Here is a 22,942-nt window from a genome sequence, read left to right on the forward strand (position 1 = left end):
TTGTTAGCTTTAACACATTATTAAATAATTTACGCAAAAAAGAGAGTAACCAATTTTTTAAATAATGCTGAACAGAAAATAATTTTATGCAGAATACTAGAAATAGTTTATGCAGAAAACAGATTTTATGAATGCAGTAAGCAGATTCCAATATACAGTAAACATGATGTGCAGAGAGGAAATTTTATTAATGTAGAAACATATTTTATCAATGCAGAGAAAAAGAGATTCGATTATTGTGAAATTCAAACATGAAAAAGCATTCAAATTTGGCTTTTAAATTTAGAAATCACGATTTCACTAGGTGTTTTATGAGAAAACAGTGAACAGAAAATAATTTACGTAGAAAAGAGAGTGAACAACTTGTTATAAAGTTTACACAGTAAGTTGTTATTAATTCTCATCTGGACCTATTAGTGACATTATATTTTTCCCTACCATTAACAACTTGTCATGCAGACTTTATTGTGAAATTTTTGAAAAAATATTGCGTCCATAACTTGCATAAAGAGAGGTAATTAAAACATATATATCTTGTCTTTTTTGGTAATTTACAAATCAAACCGCCACTTTTATAAGTATTAGCCAAACACTCAACTTTGTCAAAAAAACTTTTTTTGATAGTTTTTACCAAACATGCTACTTTAAAAAAAAAAAAAAACTTAGTTTCATATTTTACTTTTTAAAACTTCCACTTTTTCCAAAAGAACTGTTTGAAAAAGCTAAACCAAACTCACCTTAGTAGAACTAATAGATTGTGGTTTTTTTTTTAGTTGCAACTTATGCATATGCAAGTATTATAAAAGATTTAATTGTTTGAGTTCAAATCATCTCCTTCATTAATAAATAAGGAGTTATAAAAAAAAAAATTAGAAAGGTTTTTTATTGATAATCTTAATTAAAGATATTATATATAAGGACAAATATACAAAATTATGCATGTGTATATTATAATAATCATTCATTTAGTTAGAAAATAATTCTAAAATTATGTAATAATAACTCATTTAGTTATAATTTCTCAAAAAAATATATAAAGAAAATTTAGGATTAAAGCCATGCAACGCATGGAACTTTCACTAGTATCTTTTATAAATTTAAGCATTATAAAACATTTCATTCACACTTTAAGGGTATCATTTGATTCATGTTGACGACTTGACCCGACTCGAATAATATTGTGTGGTTTTTAATGGGAGATTTTTGAAGGCTTAATCCATGGAGTGGAGGCTTGGGTCGACAGGCCCAAGCTGGAGCGCTTATGGACAAGCCTCTTGGGGGTCCGGGGGCAACACCCCCGGGAAAAATTTTATGAGAAAACAATGAACAGTTTTACTTAATGTAGAAATTAAATTCATATTTTGAAATTAAAATCTCTATATTTTACAATGCTTCTATTTAAATAAATAAAAACATAAAAAAAAAAGCTACTTATTTTTATATTTATGTTTATTTGTCAATAATCCCAACAACCAAAAAAAAAAAAAAAAGTTATAAGGAACTCGAGTTTATTAAACTCGAGTTTCTTACAAGGTACTCGAGCTCACCAAGCTCGAGTACCTTAGAAAAAAAAAAGCATTTTTTAATGGCCCAATTTCCACCTCAGCAGCGCCATGGTGGCAAAACTCCTAGGAACTCGAGTTTAAGAAACTTGAGTTCCATAAAAAGTGGTATTTTCCTATATAGTTCCGAAACAGTGTTTTTTTACAAAATATTTCAAAAATTCGTGGTATTGGGCCATTTTGGCCTTAACTGTAGTATTGAATAGCATAATCTTTACATCCTATATTTGGTTAGACATTGCTTAAAGCCTTAAACGGCCCATGGTGGTTTTGTTAGTTGGCACTTGACACGCAAAGAGGCTCTTGTCAACCTTCTAAACAATCTTGAAATTTTTTTTCCTTTTCCCTTATCCATTACAACATCTATACTTCTTAGGGCAATTCAACATGGAGTTGGGATCAGGAATCTCTAGGGTGACTCCATCCCAAAGTTTTTAAAATTTTAGCCCATCAATTTTAAAGGAGTGTATTAAATTTGGCACATTATCTACAATTTAACAGATATTAAAATGGTGATAATAGATATTTTCTTCAATGTTGATAGTTTGGTAAAATCTAATCCACTTATTTTAAAATTAATTAATAGAAGTTTAAGAACTCCATGATAGAGTTACCCTAAATGATCTTAATTCTATGGAATTCCAAAATCTATCCTTCAAATTTGAACTAATTGAATTGTATTTTGAATCAATTTCAAAATAGTAATTGTCATAGAAAAAAAAAATGTCGATGTAGCAAAATCTAATTAATCCACACTAACTTTCAAATGTACGGATGGGATCTTAGTAATTTTGTGGCGGAGTTATTTTAAGAATTCTAAGTGACCCCTTTATTTTTTACAATTTATAGTTACAACGGGGGATGAAGGAATATGAACCATTGATATTTCTCTTGAAAATATTAAGAAATTTCAATTGAGCTACAATGCTCTTATCAACCCTAAATGATCTTAAGAACTATAAATATATTTTTAAATTTTTTTATGAGACTCTAAATAATTCTTAATTCCTTTATTAGTCTATTACTATCTATATCGACCTGATATTATTGGTAATAATAACAAAAAAAGTTTTTAGTTTACATTGTATTAGCAATGTAAATTTATATTGTAGACACACAAAATGTGTTAAACATTGTACATATTTTATGTGTCTTCAATTTAAGTTTACAAATTTATAAAAGTCCTAATAATAATTAGTTTTTAAACAACAATTTTAAATTGAATGGAATGTCCTGTTCATAAATGGTGATCTGAGGTTTTACTATGGTTTGAATTTGTTGATTTGTTTAAAGTTAATAAAAGTATGTCAGTATCTCAAAGAAAATAAAGTTTTAAAAAATTACACACATGTGATTATACTAATTTATACCAACTAATATCTCCACAAAAAAAAAAAAAAAAAAAAGACAAACTAAAATGCCCCTATTTCTTCAAGTAAAAAAAAAAAAAAAAAAAATGTAAAATACTATTTTGGTCCCTAAACTTTACTAAAAGTTTGTTTTCGTCCCTAAACTTTAAAAAGTTCTTTTTTCATTTCTAAACTTTGTAAAGAGTTTTTTGAATAATATGTAGACAAAAATAAGGATGAAAAAAAGAACTTTTTCAATAATTTAAGAATGAAAAACAAACTTTTAGTAAAGTTTAAGGACATAAATAAATCATTTTCAATAATTTAGGAATAAAATATGAACTTTTCAGTAGTTTAGGACCGAAAAATGAACTTTTTAAAATTTAGAGATGAAAAATAAATTTGTAATAAAGTTTAAGAATCAAAATAGTATTTTAAAAAAATGGTTTTTTTTTTTGGCTGAAAAAAAAAAAAAAAAAAAAAAAAAAAACAGAGGCTTAGACTTTAGACATAAAAATGAAAAGTAATGATCGATGATGGATGATGGATAAACTTCAATAATTTTTCCTTTTAAATATTTCCAGGAACTCCCAGAGACTTCCTATAACATTGACTTCGAAGTCCACAATGAAAATGGATTGAGTATAGAACTTTGTCCAACATTCTTCTGTGGCCTAATAGTGTCCAGAAATTTCCGGAACCCACTTTCCCCTTCTATTCCATCCAATATATAAACCAACACCAATCAACTCACCAAACCATCAGTAACAAACAAGACAACATTTATCGAAACTGTTAGCAGACATCAGCCAAACAGCTAAAAACATGTCCCTCTTTCAAACCCTCTTTGATCAGAGAAACTTTTTTGATCCTTTCAAAGGGTTTCTCTCAGAAAACTCAGATATCCTGGGCTCTGAGAACACCAACATGGACTGGAAAGAAACCCCACATGCCCACATCTTCGAAATTGATCTTCCGGGTCTTACAAAAGAGGATGTGAAGCTTGAAGTTCATGAAGGGAGAGTGCTTCATATAAGTGCAGAGAGGAAAGAAGAGCTAGACAATGAGAAAACAGACAAGTGGCACTGCAAAGAGAGAAGTGGAGGTAGCTTTATGAGGCAGTTTCGGTTGCCTGATAATGCAAAAGTTGATGAGATTAAGGCTTCAATGCATGATGGGGTACTTATTGTGACTGTGCCTAAAGATGAGACCAAAAATAAGCATAAACAACATAAGGAGGTTGAGATTTCTGGGGATGAAGAAGGTAAACGACATGCTCCAAAAGGACTTGGTCGTTTTGTGTGCTGCAAAGCTTAAATAAGCATGAAACTTATTTGTAACACTTATGTCTATATAGTCTTTGTGGAATATTGGTGAATGTAATTTTCTTTTGTGATAAGTTGGTGTGATTTTTTTTATGCTTGCATTGTAAATATAGATGTCGTTTTGATCTTTCTTTCTTTTTTGAGTTTTATTTTGGTTTGATTTTTCATTAATTGGACTTTGAATGTTTCACTATTGTGTCTATCCTCAATATTTGAACATTGAAGTATACATGTAAGCAATGGCACAAAATCTCTCTCTCCCTCTTAAGTGAAAGGAAAACATTTTCTCCCCTTAAAAAGGGAAACAATTTTTTCTTTTTTATAGAAGCATAATATATTATTAAATGAAATAAAGAAAATAAAAAAATTTAAGAGGACAAAAAAAAATTAAAAGGCAATGCTATTCAGAGTTAAGACATTGTTAAACAAAATACACGCACCACCACAAACACTTGACCAATATGAACAACCATAAATTGACCCCACCTAGAAAATTTCTAATAGGACAATGGGCAATTAATATTTTCAAAGAAAAGCAAAAAATGTTGAATATTATTTTTTTTCAACAACTCGGCACAAGCTTTACAACACCAAAAACAATCTGAAACGGAAAAAGGTTCTTTTCAAACTAATTTAATTTGAGAAAAGCTTTTTAAATTTTTTGTATATATTTTTTTATTGTATGTGATTTTTGAAAATCAAATGATTAGATTGAATGCTTTTATTATATTTTCATGCTTGTAAAATTTCAAAAAAATTAAAAATCAATTGTTATGTTATTAATCAAATATTTAAATTTTAAAATTTTAAAAGTATGCATAAAAAATAAATTTATTGATCAAATTGTTAATACATCCAACACAAAATATGCAATATAAAGCTCGCAAAGTTCCTAGAAACCAAGAAGCTAGAATCCATAAAAAAAAAAAAAAGAAAAAAAAAAAAGAAAAAAGAAAAAACAAGCAAACAAAGCACAAGTTCCCCCACTCAATGCCTTATCCTTTTTGCACTAATTTCCCTACAATCCTATTACTTTTTTGGGATAATTACACTTTACTTACCTATGGCTTGCCTCTAATTTGATTTGCCTATTCATGGTTTAAATTTTGATACTTTACTCACCTGTGATTCCTATTGTTACTGTGTCGTAACCCACCTCTCCCTCAGCCGTTATTCTAACATAGAATATGTAAAAAATAAAAGCCCAAATAGATCAAAACACTCTCACTCTCAAAACTCACTCACTCCTATCCGGCTTGCTCACCAAACTAAGATCCTACAACGGACTTCGCTTGAGATAACTAGGTTTTGATCGTGCATGCAAACCGAGCTGAGGAAGAAGGAGACACAGTTGCTCCTTTGTTCAGCTGTGGCAGGTAGATCAAAATCACCTAAGACAATGCAATGTGCTTCGCTTCGCTTGAGATAACTAGGATTTGATTGTGCATGCAAACCGAGCCAAGGAAGAAGGAGACACAGTTGCTCCTTTGTTCAACTGTTGTAGGTAGATCAGGATTATTACTTTTTAATTTTTGAAACCTAGGGTTTTAAATTGGGTTTTAAAATTCTTTCTTCTAAATTGGGTTTTTGCTTAACCATGGAACTGGTAGTGTTTGTGATCTAACTGGTAGTGTTGTGATCTAATTGGTAGTGCTTGTTAAACAACTATGTTTCAATTTCATCAAACTAAGTTTTTGCTTCCTAAAGTACAAGTTGTGATCTACCATGGAACTTGTTAAACAATTGGTTTTTGCTTCCTAAAGTACAAGCTTTTTGTTCTGTTAAACCTGAGGATTACTATGTTTTACATACTGTGAATATGTTATGTGCCAACATATATACTCTGATTTTCAAACCAAATGTGATGGAAATTTTTGTTCCAATTACATCCATTTTGAGTCACCAACAAAGGAGTATGCTTGTCATAAAAAAAAAAAAGAAAAAAGAAAAAAAGGGGCAATGCAGATAGGTTCAATTTTAAGCTATGCTTTCTCATGAAATTGGGTTTTTACTTCTATTCTTCAATGTGGAGCTGGTGGACCATAGTATTGATTATTGCTTTTCTGCTTTCCTTTTCCATGGGTTTGTCTCCCAAAAATAGAACAAAAACTTTTAATAATATTATCTGTTTCTGTGTTGTGCTTTGTGTAGACCACAGGATCACATGATACTTTTCCACATTCAAGCCCATCTCATACTTTATTCTATTGTATTTTATATGCAGGTGGCTGACTTGACATTTAATTTTGAGATTTATTATGGTGGCCAGTTTATGTGGAACCCAGATTTGGTATATTTAGGAGGTAGTACTTCTTTTATTGATGAGGTTGACCCAGATAAACTTAGTTATTTTGAAATACAAGATATTTGTTCTGATGTAGGGGCAATTAGTACAAGTAGATTTCATTATCTTATTCTTGGAGGTAATTTGGAGCAAGAGTTAAGACTTATAAATGAAGATGATGATGTAGTTTATATGTGTGAGATTCATGCTGCATAGCCTATAGATAAGATAACACTATATGTTAAGGGTGGTGAGGAGTCACTTGCAGTTGAACAAACATTTGGTAATAAAGAAGTAGCAAATGATGATGATGTGCATAAGGCACCTCAGAATGGTGATGATGTGCATGAGGTGGGTCAGAATGATGATGATGTGCATGAGGGAGGTAATATGGATGCTGAAAGAGGTGGTGGACAAGATTTTAATTTGTTGGAGGAAGGGTTTAAAGGGCCAGATTTTGATGATGATGTATTTGGAAATGTAGATGATGGGCCATCTATACATGATGGAGTTAGTGTCAATGCAGTAGCCCCTCATAGGCCCTTTAAGGGAGATGATGGGCCATCAACACATGAGGATCTACCTGTGTATGTAGCCCCACATAGGACTACTACAAATGACAATGACCCACCTCTTGAAGAGGGTAAATGGATTGACCCACCTCTTGAAGATGATATGGAAAGTCTAGTAGGGTTTGATGATGATCAGCTAGCACCAACTGCTGCAAAAGAACATGAGTTTAATGTCCGAACTGACATGAGAAACTAGAGTTAAAGAGAGGAATGAAGTTTCCAAACTCTAAGGTATTTAGGGAGGCATTGAGGAAATATGCTATAAAGAAGCCAGTAGATTTCAAGTTCAAGCTGAATGAGAAGAAGATATCAGTTTATTGCATAAATGAATGTAGATGGAGGTGTTATGCATCTCAACTATTTGGGGAGTTGACATTCGAAATAAAAACATTCAATCCAGAGTGCACCTGCCCTAGATCCTTCAAACACAGCCAAGTGACTTCAAGTTATGTTACAAAGAAGTTTATGCAGAAGTTTGATAAAAATCCCAATTGGAAAGTGGCTGGTGTTCAACATCATGTGAAGCAAGCACTTGAAATTGACATAAGTTATAGTCAGGTGTATAGGGCAAAAAAGAAAGTTATTGACTTGATTACTAGGGATGAACAACTGCAATATGAGAAGCTTAGGGATTATGCAGAAATGATAAGATTGAATGATAAAGGAAGTAGGGTTATTTTGCAAATTGAAATGGAAGATGAAAATGCACAGCCCAAATTTAAGATAATGTATATCAAGTATAATGCACAAAAAGTTGGTTTTTTAGGAGGTTGTAGACTAATCATTGGTTTAGATGGATGCCACTTGAAAGGGAGATTTGGGGGGCAAATACTTTTTGCCATAGCTAGAAATGCAAATGATAACATTTTCCCAGTTGCATTTGCTGTTGTTGAGCAAAAGAACAACGATTCATGGGTATGGTTTCTACAGCAGTTTTCAGATGACATTGGGAATTCAGGGCAACTTAATTTGGTTTTCATCACTGATAGACAAAAGGTAGAACCCACAATTGTACTAACATATTTAACCCATATATTTAAAGTTCAATAATACATGCCTCAGTTCATTTCAACATGTTTAACTAACATATCTGTTTTGTATATGAGTTAGGGCCTTATACCTACAATTGAAATGTTATTTCCAACTTATGTACATATGTATTGTGTGAAGCATATCTATAATAATTTTAATGTGGATCATAAGGGCTTGGAGTTGAAGGATGCACTGTGAAGATGTGCTGGAGCCACAACAATCAGGGAGTTTGAGAGAAGAATGCAGGAAATGAAGGATATGGATGTCAAGGCATGAGAGTATCTTGCTGACATCAACCCTGCACAATGGTCTAAGTCTTACTTTTGTAGTTGAGCTTTGTGTGACTGTTTAGCTAATAACTTGAGCGAGTCTTTTAATGCCATGATCTTAGAAGCTAAGGATAAGCCAATTTTAGCAATGTTGGAGTGGATCTGAGTTAGGCTCATAACCAAACAATACAAAAAGATGAAAGGTATTACAAAATACATTGGAAATGTGTGTCCTAATATTCAAGACAAGTTAGAGAAGTTAAAACATAAATCTATACCTTTTAGTGCTACTCCAGCAGGTAGCTTCATGTATGAGGTTGATAATGGTCATGAGAGATATGCGGTTAACTTGGTTAGGAAAGCATGCAACTATAGGATTTGGGATTTGACAGGACTTCCTTGCAAACTTGAGATCTCTGCTATTGTTAAGAACCTGGAGAAAGTGGAGGACTATGTGCATCCTTGTTACTTGAAAGTGACATTTGTTGAAACTTACAAAGAGATAATACAGCCAATGGCTGGCTAGTCTAAGTGGATTGAGACTAACCAACCTGCTCCTATTGCTCCTCATGTGTATAAACCACCTGACAGACCACTAAAGTAAAGAAAAAGAGATACTAAAGAGCCAAGGAACCCTTATAGAGTTTCTAGGATGAATAAGACAATTAAGTGTGGGAAGTGTCAGAAAGAAGGACATAATGCAAGAGGGTGCAAGGCAAGCATCACTAGTGAAACTCTATGGCAGAGAAGAGATAGACTTGCTAAATCAAAAGTTGTAAGTATTTCCATACTTTGAACTATATTCGTTTCCTTATATATTTCATGTGTATGTAACTTGTACAACCCTTTTTGTAGGCACAAGGCAGTAAATCTACAAAAACAAAGAAAACTGCAACACCTCAAATTGCATCTCAGCCACCAAGTACTAGATCTCAGCCTGCATACAAAGCTTTTGGTCAAATTGAATCTCAACTTGCACCAAACAATAGATTTGAGGGAGCAACTCAACCTCCAACTAGATCTAGGGCCAACTAGTTCTTTTCATCCTCACAACCGAGCTTCTATACCCCTAGAGAGACATGAGATTCTTTACCATCTCAAGCACCTCTGTTTTCTTCTATTTTGTTTATTTTTTCCCTCTTACTTGCTATTGTTGAACCATCTTGCTAATTGCTGGATTTTGGTTATGTAGCCAAGTGCATCTGTGAGCACAAGTGATGTACCAAGTCAAGGAAGTGGTGGTGGTGTTGCTAGGGGGTTTAAAGGCAGAAAGTTTGGTGTATCAAGGCCAAAAATCACAATGACTGTCTTCTATTTTATTAATATTAACGTGCATTGACACAGGATAGTATTTTGTTGTGTTGTGTTTGTCTTTGCTTTTGGTGGATTTACACAGGACTATGTGTTTTGCTTGTCTTGTGCTTTTGGTGGATTTACATAGGTGTATGTATTCACACAACAAATCATGTGTATGTGTAAAACATGTTCCATTTATGGGCAGGTGTGCATTGACACAGCAATTCTTGTTCCATGTTCCATATATATTCCATTTATGGGCAAGGTATGTGTGCATTAACACAACAAACATGTTCCATGTTCCATATATTAATCGTGCATTGACACAGGTGTATGTATTGAACCAACATGTTCCATTAATGTTATTAACATTTCCACATAACACTTTGTGCCAACATATATCAATCACAGAATGAAGTAAAAAAAAATTATACTAAAGAATATTTGCACAAAAACAACACTTTCCATTTCAATAGATAGATACAATAATCAGGGACTTTGTATTTCAATTACCCAATCACATTTCAACATCCCCCCAAGCATCATGATAGATTAAGGTTCCTCACCCTTACATTGTTGTTCACTGAGGCAAAACATAACAACAACATTACAAAAATGAAAAATAACAATGATAAAACTAGTGCCACCTTGTACAATCTCTCACTCTCTCTAACCCTCTTAAGTTTCTCCCTAGCTTCTACATAAAGCTCATGTGTTTCTCTTCCCCTCCGGTTAGATCTATCTTCCATTTCCCTAGTTGTCATTTCTCTCTGATTTGTAAGCTGCAGTTCATTCTCAAGCATACTTATCATTTCACGGTCACTCTTACAAGTTTCGTTATCCACCCACTGAAAGAAGCCACATTTGGAACCAACCTGATCATTACAATTATAACAACTAATTTTATAGTTCACAATTAATCACAACTAATAATTCAATTCAATTCAAATACAGCAATGTAATTGTTTCTTACATTAAATTGACTACAACCGAGGAATCTTCTTCCATAGTTACCAGCTTTTCGAGTTGTTCGTAGGGCACAATTCTCAAGGGTACATAAATGACCATCTCCGGCATGGTAGAAATCACTAGTTGTAGAGCCATTGCCAGTCGATGAAGACATAGCAAAAATTTGTTACAAGCTTATAGACCAACAAATCTGTTACAAGTGGCATAGTTCAATTTTCAGCATGTGTGATAGCATAAACCAAACTGTAGCTTGAAAGATTTGATTTTTAAAAAAACTGTATACTCCTATTTATGATGAAAATAAGCAAATCCAAACAGTTAAAAGTGTGACTTTTTAGTAGTGGGGCTAATAGTTTTTGCTGCAAACTTTGTTCATGTGGAGTTTGCCACAACTGGAGAAAAATAGTGGTATTTCTACTGCCCTAGGGATAGGAAATATAGAAACAGTGCAAGGCCTAATTGGGTAACTGGAGCTGGGTTTTGAAAAGCCACAGGAACTGACAGGCCTATTTACTCCTCTGAAGGTTCCAAGTGCATTGGCTTGAAGAAATCCCATGTGGACAAAAGCATTCCTGCCAATGTAAAGTGTCTCATAAAACTATACTATTCGTTTAGATCTTTGCCTATGTTTTAATGATAATATTATAAACACAAATTTTTTTTCCCAGTTTGCTAAAGTGACAAGTTATTATTGATTTTTATATAAATAAACTATAAACATAATTTGAGTTCTAGATATCTATGTTAAAAATACCAAAAAGTGTCAGTTGACCTAAAAGTTATTGGCTCCATTATCATTTTAACACAAAGTGACTGAATCTATGTCAAATTTCGCAGTTTGTTAACTTTTGTACAGTTTGTTAACTTGTGCTATTTGACACTTTTTGCCCACCTATTAACTTGACCCACTACTTTTTGTCAATCACTCATAATTGTGAAATTGAGCATGAAAATGGTTGTGTTCATAGTATTGATGGTTGGAATCTTACTGGGTAACAGAAGAACATAGTTGTATATGACAGGGGAAGCTAAATGAATAAAAACCCAAGTACCATGATTAGCCAAATAAAACAGAGTCTTTTTAAGTACCATCAGTACAATTAAAACGCAACCAAAAGAGTCTGATAGCTAGTTTGCAAGAGTACCAAATCACCATCTCTGGAAACCCCTTAGATCAATTTATGATAGTACATCAAAGCAAAGCTACTTAAAGTCAAACTTGTAACATATAGAATTTTTTCTTTTAATACAATACTATTATAGACTACTATTAACTAATTAAGAAGCTGTTTCAAATGTTAGTTAATTGTGACAAACTTTCTTTTGTAACAATTGATGGATATCAATGAAAGTCTTGTTTATGTTCTTCTCAATCCCTTAATTAATCATGCTCAAAAGGATCTTCCAGTCACTATTTATGAAAGTGGTATGTAACTTGCATCATTACCTCTTAGAAGGAAGGATAATCCCAACTAAAATAGCAAAGGTATTAACTTTAACTAAAACAAGTTCCCTCACAGTACAAGTACAAGATAAAGAGACCTAAGTTCATGCAGTCCCACATTGATGAAGGAAGGGTCTAGCAGCCTCACATTGATGAATACCCAAAAAAAAAAAAAAAAAAACAAAAAACAAAACATAGATTTGCATTTAAATCGTCCTTGCCACAACCCAATTTAGAATTTTTTTTTTTTTTTTTTAAAACCCTAGGTTTCAAAAAATTAGATAAACAGAGCATATGGACAAAGCATATGAAAGTAAAAAACCAAAACTTGAAGCTCACCCAAGCAACAGATGAACCCAGAATCAAGAGAAAACAAATGGATCAAATACAAAAAATCAAAAATATAATTATTGCACAATGACCTCACCCAAACTCACCCAAGCAACAGATGAACCCAGAATCAAAGCTCCTTCTTCCTCGGGTTACTTGCACAATCAAAGCCCTGATGGTTCTTGGTCTAGAGTCTTAAGCGAAGCGCATTGCATTGTGTAGGATCTTCATTTGGTGAGCAAGTTGGGTTGGATGGGAGTGAGTGAGTTTTGGGAGTGAGAGTGTTTTAATCTGTTTGGGCTTTTGTTTTTTATATATTCTGTGTTAGAGTAACGGCTGAGGGAGAGGTGAGTTATGGCATAGTAACGGTGGGAATTACAAGTGGGTAAAGTGTCAAAATTTAAACCCTAGGTTTCAAAAAATCAGATGAACAGAGCATATGGACAGAGCATATGAAAGTAAAAAACCAAAACTTGAAGCTCACCCAAGCAACAGATGAACCCAGAATCAAGAGAAAACAAACAGATCAAATACAAAAAATCTAGAATATAATTATTGCACAATGAACTCACCTGAACTCACCCAAGCAACAGATGAACCCAGAATCAAAGCTCCTTCTTCCTCGGGTTACTTGCACGATCAAAGCCCTAATGGTTCTCGGTCTAGAGTCTCAAGCAAAGTGCATTGCATTGTGTAGGATCTTCATTTGGTGAGCAAGTTGGGTTGGATGGGAGTGAGTAAGTTTTGGGAGTGAGAGTGTTTTGATCTGCTTGGGCTTTTGTTTTTTATATATTCTGTGTTAGAGTAATGGCTGAGGGAGAGGTGGGTTACGGCACAGTAACGGTGGGAATCACAGGTGGGTGAAGTGTCAAAGTTTAAACCACGGGTAGGCAAATCAAATTAGAGGCAAACCATAGGTGGGTAAAGTGTAATTATCCCTACTCTTTTTGTCATGTCTTTACTTAAAGAAAATCTTGTACACCCCAATGTTGCTAGAGGATTCTTTCTTGTAATTTTGTGAGAAGTGTATTCACATCTCTCTAGGGTCTTTTTGTTTGGTCCTCTGAAGGAAGAGGGAAATAGATCCTTTCCATTTCAAAACGAGATGATATTATGTCATTTTCGTTTATCTAACTTAGAGAACATGCATGAGATGAAGTATATATGTATGTTCTCTCCTCATTTTCCTCTCGTCCTAAACACTCATTTTTTGTTAAGCACCACTATAGATCCATTCGCTCTTTGTTTTTTTGAGGTAAGTATTCCACCAACCTCATTAAAATTTGATAACTCATGTATTTCCTAATGTATTGACTTTAGTATTTCTTAATTCCTATTATGTTTGAGTCAAAATTCTTAACCTCTAAAGTTTGGCATGAAAGCTGAATAGGAAAATAAAGAGCAATTTTTTTTTTTGGGTCACATTTGTACATATTATCTGGTGCGAAATAAAAGAGTGGTCTGACTACCAATTATACTTTAGTCATGTTCCAATCTTGCTGAGGATTTGCAGAAGCATGCAAGGCCTATATATGTAAAGCAAGGATATTCAACATGGATAATCACGAGGATTGTGTTGGCTTCTTCTTCAACCACCCCTTCAAATATTGCATTCTTCAAATGCACCGAATCACAACTCTCTAGATCGGATTATTTTACATCATCAAAACTTATTTTATCTATTTTACCTTCTTCCTTTTCAATTCACACACGTCTTAGTTTTTATTTTTATATTCAACCTCATAAGATAATATAAGCTACAAAACAAATAATATAAAAATTTATTAATTTCTCTCTCATCTATTCATCTTTGTCTCTCCTCAACATCCAAACTCACACCAGCACCACCGAACCAACCATCCAAAAATACCAAACAACCAAACACCACCCCCACCACCACCACCACCACTACCACCTCTAAAACACCAAACCAAACCCCCAAACTCACCATTGTAACACCAAACTGAAATCCCAAATCCAAACCCAGCCAAATCCCAACCCATAGAACAAATCACAGCCAAATACCCATCACCTACAACTACCAATAGCAACCCACAACCACCGAAATTTATACCCACCACCAAAACAACACCACACACCATCAAAACTTTGAAACCAACCCAAGAACCACAACCTATTCAGACCCACAACCCATTCAAACCCAAGCCTCAAACACCAATTCAACCTACGGCAGCAAATTCTGGCAATCAAAAGCAACAAACCATGGCTAGCAAGCAAAAACCACGACCCACGGCAACAAACCCAGGCGAGTAAAACGTCGCCTTTAAACTTTGTTATCATTGCTGTCGCCTCTAAGATCTACCATCGCTGCCATCACATTCAAGCTGTGCCATTGCTGCTGTCATCTTTAAGCTTTATTGTTGCCTTCAAGCTTCGCCACCAAGTGAGACAGCTGAGATGGGAGAGAGAGGCGAGATGACCATCTTTGGTCTGGTGAGAGAGAAACAGGGTGAAGAGTGAAGAGAAAAGAAAGGTAGAGGGGTAGAGACTGATTGAGCAACTTGGGAGAGAGAGGGAGAAAAGTGATTGAGGGGTGTTTGATAGAGTAGTTTGAGGATTATTGTTTGGAATTTTTTGAAATACGTGTGGGTGAAAAAGTATATGGAAATATGTGTAATATTGTTTAAAATGTGAAAATGTGAGTTTAAACTCAGTCACCAAACATGCCCTGAATGAGTGAGATGAGGAGTGCTATAATGTAAATGAGGAGAGAGAACATCAGATATTTTCAATTAAAATAATATTATTTATTTTACATCCAAGTGAGGTTCTATATATAAGAACCAATTGTCTACAGGTTGTAAAATATTATGGAAACCCAAACTTGAATGGAGCATGCCTTTTGAGGTTTTGGTTGTAAAATAGCCATTGAGGGACTAGTGCTCTAAATAAGAGTATGCAACGATTCGGTCTAGTGTTCAAGTATACTAAATGAGATACAAGATCAACATGTGGTCATTAGAAGATATGTATCGTGTTTATGTCACATCTAGTGCACTAGAGGATTGGATGCAAGCAAAATAGACTCCTAAGAGCACTAGCATTGGGGGTGTAAACACCCCCATTTGCTATTTTACAACCAAAATCACTAAAAACATGATCCATCCGAGTTGGCATATGTAAAAAATTATACAACCCGTGAACAGTAAGTTTCTACATTTACAAGCCATTGTTCACAGGTTGTAAACTTAAAATTTAGGTGAAACTACAATATTGGTTCCTTAAGTTTACCTTGTGTGCGCAATTTATCCCTTAAATTTGAAGCAGGCACAATTAGTCTCTTAAGTTTTAAAACTGAGTTGTATTAGTCCTTTTACTAACTGCTGTTAATGGTATTACTTACATGGCTAACGGAACAATGACTTAGCATTTTTTTAATGACGTGGCATGTATTTAACTAAAAAATTACAAACTAAATTTACATGTGGGAAAAAAATTCATCGGTACCAAATTAAAAAAAGGCGAAAAGCACATTTTAGTCTCTACATTTTCAGGCGATTCCCATTTTAGTCCCTACATTTTATTTTTATTGCTTTTAGTCCCTATCCTGAAAAACGCTTCCCATTTTAGTTCCTGCCGTTACATCAGAAACGGATATTGCAGACGTGGCAAATGGCAAAGTTAAATAATAATAAACTAATGTCCACGTGGCCTAAATTAATAATAAAAAATGTTTTTTAATGCCACGTCAGTATCTAAATTAAAAAAAAAATTAATTTATTAACTTTAACTAAATAAAAAAAATTAAAAACAGAATTAAAAACTAAAAATCTTATGAATTGAGATCTAAGTGTGCCTTGAACAATAACAACAAGAACACAAACCCGGATCCAAGAACACAAACCCAAAAATTATTAAAAAAAAAAAAAAGAACTAATCAAAGCCAGAAATTCCAATCTCAAAGCCAACCCACAACCACCAAAATAAAACCCTCAACAACCCAGGCCAAGAAAATCAACCCATAGCCACAAACCCACTAATCACTATTTCCAAACCCAGCTATAGTAAACCAAAATCTCATCACCCAAAAAGTAATTCTTTTAGACAAAAAAAAGAAAAAAGTGGAACAACAATGAAAACAACAACAACAACAACAATAATAATATCTGCACTATGACACTGTAAAATCAGATCGAAAATTATGACAAGCAAATACGAATTAAGAATTACTTCGACATATGCCAACATTTTTTTTTTTCCCGTGCTAAGATTTTTGGAAAGTGATCTTTCAGCAGAAACGATGCCAATTTCACATGTTCGCGAAATGTGAAGAAATTTTACAAAGAAAAATAGTATTTAAAATTTAAAAAAAGAAAAAGGAAAAACCTTGGGTCCGTACAGTGCTTCAAGGAAGAGGGTCCGTACAGTGCTTCAAGGAAGGGATGTTGAGATCGGCGCTGGGCAGGCAAGATCGACGAGGTGGGTAGGCGAGATCGGCGAGGTGGGCACTCGACTCCATAGCCTCCGATCCCATACCTCGCCGATCTCGCCTGCCCAGCGCCGATCTCTCTTCTCCCTTTCATTTTTTTCTTTCTTCCTCCACTCCTCACCGATCTCGCCTGAGTTTTTTCTTTCTTTTGCCGATCTCGCCTGAGTTTTTCTTTTGTGGCTGTGGGGTGATTTTCTTGGCCTGGGTTGTTGTGGGTTTTATTTTGGTGGTTGTGGGTTGGCTTTGAGATCGGAATTCCTGGCTTTGATTAGTTTTTATTTATTTATTTATTTATTAATTTCTGGGTTTGTGTTCTTGGATCTGGGTTTGTGTTCTTGTTGTTCTTGTTCAAGACACACTTAGATCTCAATTCATAAGATTTTTAGTTTTTAATTCTGTTTTTAATTTTTTTTATTTAGTTAAAATTAATAAATTAATTTTTTTTTAATTTAGATCATGACGTGGCATTAAAAAACATTTTTTATTATTAATTTAGGCCACGTGGACATTAGTTTATTATTATTTAACTTTGCCGTTTGCCACGTCTGCAATATCCGTTTCTGATGTAACGACAGGGACAAAAATGGAAAGCGTTTTTCAGGATAGGGACTAAAAGCGGTAAAAATAAAATGTAGGGACTAAAATGGGAATCGCCTAAAAATGTAAGGACTAAAATGTGTTTTTCGCCTTAAAAAAATTCACTTGTACCAAATTAAAAATTCACTGATTCCCTCTGCTACTTTAGCAGGTTCATCAGTTTTTTCAGAATTTTCAAATGCTTGGGCACCACCAAGTCCACCCTACAAATATGCAGAATGTAGTTATGCTAAACAATTTTTTATCGCCAATTAGAAGCTAAATTCCCCAACTTATTGGCAAGACTATTAGATTATATGAAAGATTATCTGCCACTAGTTTTACGTTATGAGAAGCAAGAATTTCTAGTTTATCCTCAACAGAGGCCACCACAACATTTGCTTTCGCTCGTCAAAGAATATCAATGATCATTACAACTTCCATTTCCTCAGTGCCATTAGCAATGGGTATAAGAATTTGAAAAAAAAGCAAATGCAGATGCTCGAAATTTGTCAAAAACATTTTTCCTAAACACGATTTTAAAAAGAAAGATGCAAGCAATAAATAGAAGCGCTCCTAAGCATTGAACACCCACCCAACATGACAACACACCGGTGAAGACAAAAAACAGCAATGCCTAAGAGGGTTTTCAATAAGGGGAGGAGGAGCGGCGAGGGCGAGGTATCGGTGGCTGTTCTAACATGAAGACACAAAAGTGGCCGAGAAGGAAGCGTTGCTAGAAGGCAAGAGGCCATTATCGCCAGCAGAGGGAGGCGGCAGCGATTCAGTGGTTATGCGAGTCAATATGATTTCAATTTCATCTAAGGTGGAAACTATTTTGTTAATTTTTTAATTAAAAATATGCCATATCATTAAAAAAAATGCCAAATCATTATTCCGTTAGCCACGTAAGCAACAATTTTAAAACTTAAGGGATTAATTATGCTCACTTCAAACTTAAAGGACCAATTGTACACACAAGACAAACTTTAAGGACCAATAGTATAGTTTCCCCTAAAATTTAATTTTTTATTCTCTCTCTCCCTTTTTTCTCTCTTCTCTGACTTTCCCCCACTCTTCTCTATCTTCCCTTCTCTCTCTTTTCTCTTCCTCACTTTTAGGCTCTCTTTTCCCTTTTCTCTTCTTTCTTTCTCATTATCTCGTTTTCCTTTCTCTTCTCTACGGATTGGCATTGGATTTGTGTAGTGGGTTTGTGTGGTGGTGGGTTTATGTGTTTTGTGGTGATGGTGGTGGTATGGGCTATAGATGGGTTTTGCGTGGGGGTTGTGGCTATGGCTGGGGTTGGTGTGGTGAAGGCTTAAAGGCGATAGCGGCCATGGGTCAAGAATCGTGGGTTATGGGTTTCAATTCCTGGGTTGTTTTAGTGGATCGTAGGTTTCAATTCTTGGGTCGTGGGTTGTTTTAGTGGATCGTGGGTTTCAATTCCTGAATTATGGGTCGTGGTTAGGTTGTTTCAGTGGCGATGAACAGAGGTGGTTTTGCTTTGATGGTGGTTGTTGGAATTTTATTTCCAAATAACATTAAATATTAAAAAATTTAGTTAGTTGACCTGTTTCAAAACAATGTTGAAAACTAGCATCTCGAGCGTTTAAAACTCGAGTTCCAAGATGAAAATCGAGTTTATAAGTCTCGATTTGTGGAAATCGAGTTTTCAACACTCGAGTTTCACTTCTTCTTCCTCAGTGTCAAATCGTTCTTCTTCTTCGTTCTTCTTCTTTGTTCTTCGACGGCAGATCTTCGTTCTTCCTCTTCAGATCAGATAGCCTCTTCAAATCACCTCTTCAGATCAGATCGTTCTTCCTTCGACGGTAGATCTTCGTTCTTCAGATCAGATCGTGTTTCCTCTTCAGATCGTGCCGCTTCAAATCGTTCTTTGTTCTTCAGATTAGATCATTCGTTCTTCGTTCTTCAAATCAGATCGATCGTTCGTTCTTCGTTCTTCAAATCAGATCGAGCTTCCTCTTCAGATCGTTCTTCCTCTAATTTGGTGCAAATCTCCAAGTATTTGAAACTCGAGTCTTTAAAACTCGAGATCTATAGTTTGATATAGACTCTGTAAAACTCGAGATGCTAGTTTCCAACTTACTTTTCGAAGCATCTTAACTTACGATATACTCCCTCCTCACTGTGCTATTCTGCACATTCCCTCGTGGTTGTTGGCTTGTTTCTTTCGGAGGTGGGTGTTAGGTACTTGGGTCGGGTTATGGGTGTTGGTTTAGTGGTGGGTTTGTGGTTTAGCGGTGACTGGTGTATCAATGGTGGCATTGGGTGGTTCAGTGGTGGTCGGTTGCATTTTGCATTTTGATTTGTTTGGGTGGTTGCATTTTGCTATGTTTTAGTTGTTGGCTTGTTGCGTTTTGCATTTTGTGTTTTGAATTTATGATTTGAGTTTTAACAAATAAACACAAGTGCTCCTAGAGTAATCATCTACAATAATCAAGAAATATCTATAGCCATTAACAGTAGCAATAGAAAAGGGACCCCCACAAATTACAATGCACAAGATCAAAAGGAAACTCAGAATCATGATTGCTGGAATTGAAAGATAATCTTTTCTGTTTTGCAATTGGAAATACATCACAATGTGCATAATTATTGCAATTGACAGAAAGATGAATTTTATTCAAATGAACAAGTTTATCACTTGAAGGGTGACCTAATCGAAAATGCCAAAGATTAGGTACATTATTGCTAATAGACCGACAAACAGATGCAGAAATAGAAGGCTTGAACTTGTTGTCTAGTAGATATAGGCCATTCTACTCTCTACCCAGACCAATCGTGCTCTAGTGAGCTAGGTCCTGAATAAAGAAAAATATGCCAAGAAAAATGAGACAAGTTACAGATTTGTTGAGATGACTGACAAAAATCAAGTTGAAAGTAAAAAAAGGAACAACCAAAACTTCAGTAAGAATAAGAGTTTCAGTGAGCTTAACAGTTCCAATGTGACTAACTAAGGCCTTTTCCCCATTAGGCAAATAGACATAAGAATTGGAAATACAGGTAATGGAAATGAGAATGGCTACAAAATGAACTATGTGATTAGTAGCACCTGTGTCTATGATCCAATTAGAGGAATTGAAAGCTGACCTATCTGCTATGTCAACAGAAAAAAATGGAATGTTTAAGGGATAAAATAGAAGAGCAAAAGGAATTACCTAAGTTGTTCATGAAATTAGTTGGAGAAGCATTCAGTGCTATAGACTGAGAGGTACTAGCCCCAGAAGCAGTCACAGAAGCTGCTTGATGGCTTGATGAAAACTAATTGCCATGGACAGGTTCACTTATGGAATGAGAACTCAAAAAGGCTAGCAGCTACTCATATTGTGCCTTAGAAATTGGACACTATGGAGTTGAACAAGCCAAATCTTCACCAGCAGATTGAATAAGGGCTGAATTTCCAAAATTCATGGCTTGATTTCCAGAAACATGATTTGCTACAGACTTCCCTTTGAACTTAAATCCAGGAGGAAAGCCATGAAGTCTATAGCACTTGTCTGCTACATGTCTAATTTTCCCACAGTGATTGTAAACAGGACCATCTTTCATGGAATTTCCCTTGCCACTATGATTCATCTTAGCATTAGAATTAGCATTGGAGTAAAGAGTTGTTGTCTCAATTGGATGTGCCATAACAGAGTTCATTGCACCTCCATTCTTTAAACTCCTTTGCTTTTCTTTTTGCAATACCAAAGAAAGAACTTTGTTGATGTTTGGCAAAGGCTCATAAAGCAAGATCTGACCCCTAACAGCAAATAAGAGTCATTCAATCCCATCAAAAACTTCATGACTTAAATCTTAATCTTGAATATCTGAAGAATTCCTTTGAGATCCACAAACACAAGAACAGTTGTAATCTGGAACAGATTGATAATTGGCTAGCTCATCAATCAAAGCCTTAAACTTTGTATAGTAAGTCTCAACAGAAAATTGGCCTTGTGTGAGAGAATTGAAGCAGTCTCTTTCTGCAGCTCAAAGATCCTTGGACCACTGCCTTGAGAGAACCTTTCATGCATGTTCAGCCAAATATCTCTTGCATTATCAGTGTACATCACACTTGATGCAATTTCTGGAGAAATTGTATTGATTACCCAGCCAAGAACAGTCATGTTGCATCTAATCCAAAGAACAAATATTTGAGATGAACACGAATCTGGAGCTGAAATTGTGCCATTGATAAACCCGATCTTGTTCTTGGCAGTCAATGAAATGATCATTGATCTGGACAAGGTTGAGTAATTCTGTGCTCCAATTAGTCGATGAGAGACCAATTGAACTCCAAGATTATCACCACTGCCAAGAAAGAAGGGATTAACAGAATCTTCAATCATTGGCGGAGAAGATGAATCATTTGAAGCATCATTAGCAAAAGGAGACACTGTTTCGGTGGACGCCATTGTTGAACTTTGAAGGAGAACAAAGAAAAAGAAAGGAAACTTTTGGAAGAAAAGGAAAAGAAATGGAAACGGAAGCGCTAAGAGCTTGAGAGCTCTGATACGATGATACCATGATAAAATCTTGAAGCAAAATATCTAAAAGTAGAGAAAGTTTTAGGCTGAATGGTTAGCTTCTGTATTGCTTAACCAAGAAAAATGAAAAGTTAAGTATAACCAATACATAACTCTGCTATAAATATACAGAGGAGCAGAGGTAGGAAAAGAAGCAAAAAAAAAAAAAAGAAGGAAAAACCGTTACAATTCCTAACAAACTAACAAAAAATTATTCTACAAATAACATTATTACACGTGTCCCTTGATTCCCTCATTCAGTTACAGCATCAGTATGATTAGCACATGCGTCACTTGACCTACTAAACATCGTCTAAGCATCATTCTCTTCTTTCTTCTTCACAACCCTAAACCTTTTTTTTTGGGTTGAAATTGGAGGTGTTTTATTCAAATGAATATTGAAAAAAAAGAAGAAGATAAATTTTAGGAAAAAAAAGATGAACGGAAAGAAAAAGAAGCTCAAATTTTAGGAATTCTTTTTTTAAATTAAAATTGATTAAGAGAAATAATTGTTTATTAATGACGGAATTTTTCAATCACATAAAAGTTTAGTTTAAGATTTGGAATTTTTTGAAGAATGATGTGACATTATTGATCCTAATTCTAAAACATTTATACGAGATCAGTCATTGCTTATTGGAAGAGATATTTTTTACCTTAAAAAAGTCTAGATCAAATATAAGAATCCTGTTATAAATAGAAATAGAAAATAAAAAAAAAAAAAAAAAAAAAAAAAAAAAAAAAAAAGAAGAAGAAGAAGAAGAAGAAGACTTTCCGGATGGAAAGTCTTCTTTGCTTCACGACAAACTGGGGGCCTTTTAGTCATGAAGGACCACAATATATATATATATATATATATATATATATATATATATATATATATATATATATATTGCCATAAAATAGAAATGAAGAAGAATAAAGAAGTTCGATACATTCTTTTGTAGCTAATAGT

At 34.4% G+C, this 22,942-nt stretch overlaps 2 protein-coding genes across 2 annotated transcripts; both read left to right on the top strand.

Moving 5' to 3' along the window:
- The first annotated feature begins 3,540 nt into the window (after positions 1 to 3,540).
- LOC126720284 (17.8 kDa class I heat shock protein-like) lies at positions 3,541 to 4,366 on the top strand. The gene has a single exon (XM_050422606.1). It carries the CDS (start codon positions 3,737 to 3,739, stop codon positions 4,226 to 4,228), a length of 492 nt encoding a protein of 163 aa, XP_050278563.1. The 5' UTR covers positions 3,541 to 3,736; the 3' UTR covers positions 4,229 to 4,366.
- A 2,936-nt stretch (positions 4,367 to 7,302) lies between these two features.
- LOC126724565 (uncharacterized) lies at positions 7,303 to 20,568 on the top strand. Its single transcript, XM_050429050.1, has 4 exons — positions 7,303 to 8,088; positions 9,586 to 9,665; positions 9,895 to 9,954; positions 20,454 to 20,568. Exons 1-4 carry the CDS (start codon positions 7,303 to 7,305, stop codon positions 20,566 to 20,568), a joined length of 1,041 nt encoding a protein of 346 aa, XP_050285007.1.
- Positions 20,569 to 22,942: the final 2,374 nt, after the last annotated feature.

This window comes from Quercus robur, chromosome 4 (assembly GCF_932294415.1).
Source record: "Quercus robur chromosome 4, dhQueRobu3.1, whole genome shotgun sequence".
Lineage (NCBI taxonomy): Eukaryota > Viridiplantae > Streptophyta > Magnoliopsida > Fagales > Fagaceae > Quercus > Quercus robur.

What these genes read in the sequence shown, in the direction of transcription:
- LOC126724565 (XM_050429050.1), top strand. Translation starts at nt 7,303, where the DNA reads ATGAAGTTTCCAAACTCTAAGGTATTTAGGGAGGCATTGAGGAAATAT. An exon ending in AGGGGGTTTAAAGGCAGAAA is followed by an intron (nt 9,666 to 9,894) that starts GTTTGGTGTATC and finishes ATTTATGGGCAG; the next exon opens with GTGTGCATTGACACAGCAAT. An exon ending in ATATTCCATTTATGGGCAAG is followed by an intron (nt 9,955 to 20,453) that starts GTATGTGTGCAT and finishes TTTCCCCATTAG; the next exon opens with GCAAATAGACATAAGAATTG.
- LOC126720284 (XM_050422606.1), top strand. Translation starts at nt 3,737, where the DNA reads ATGTCCCTCTTTCAAACCCTCTTTGATCAGAGAAACTTTTTTGATCCT.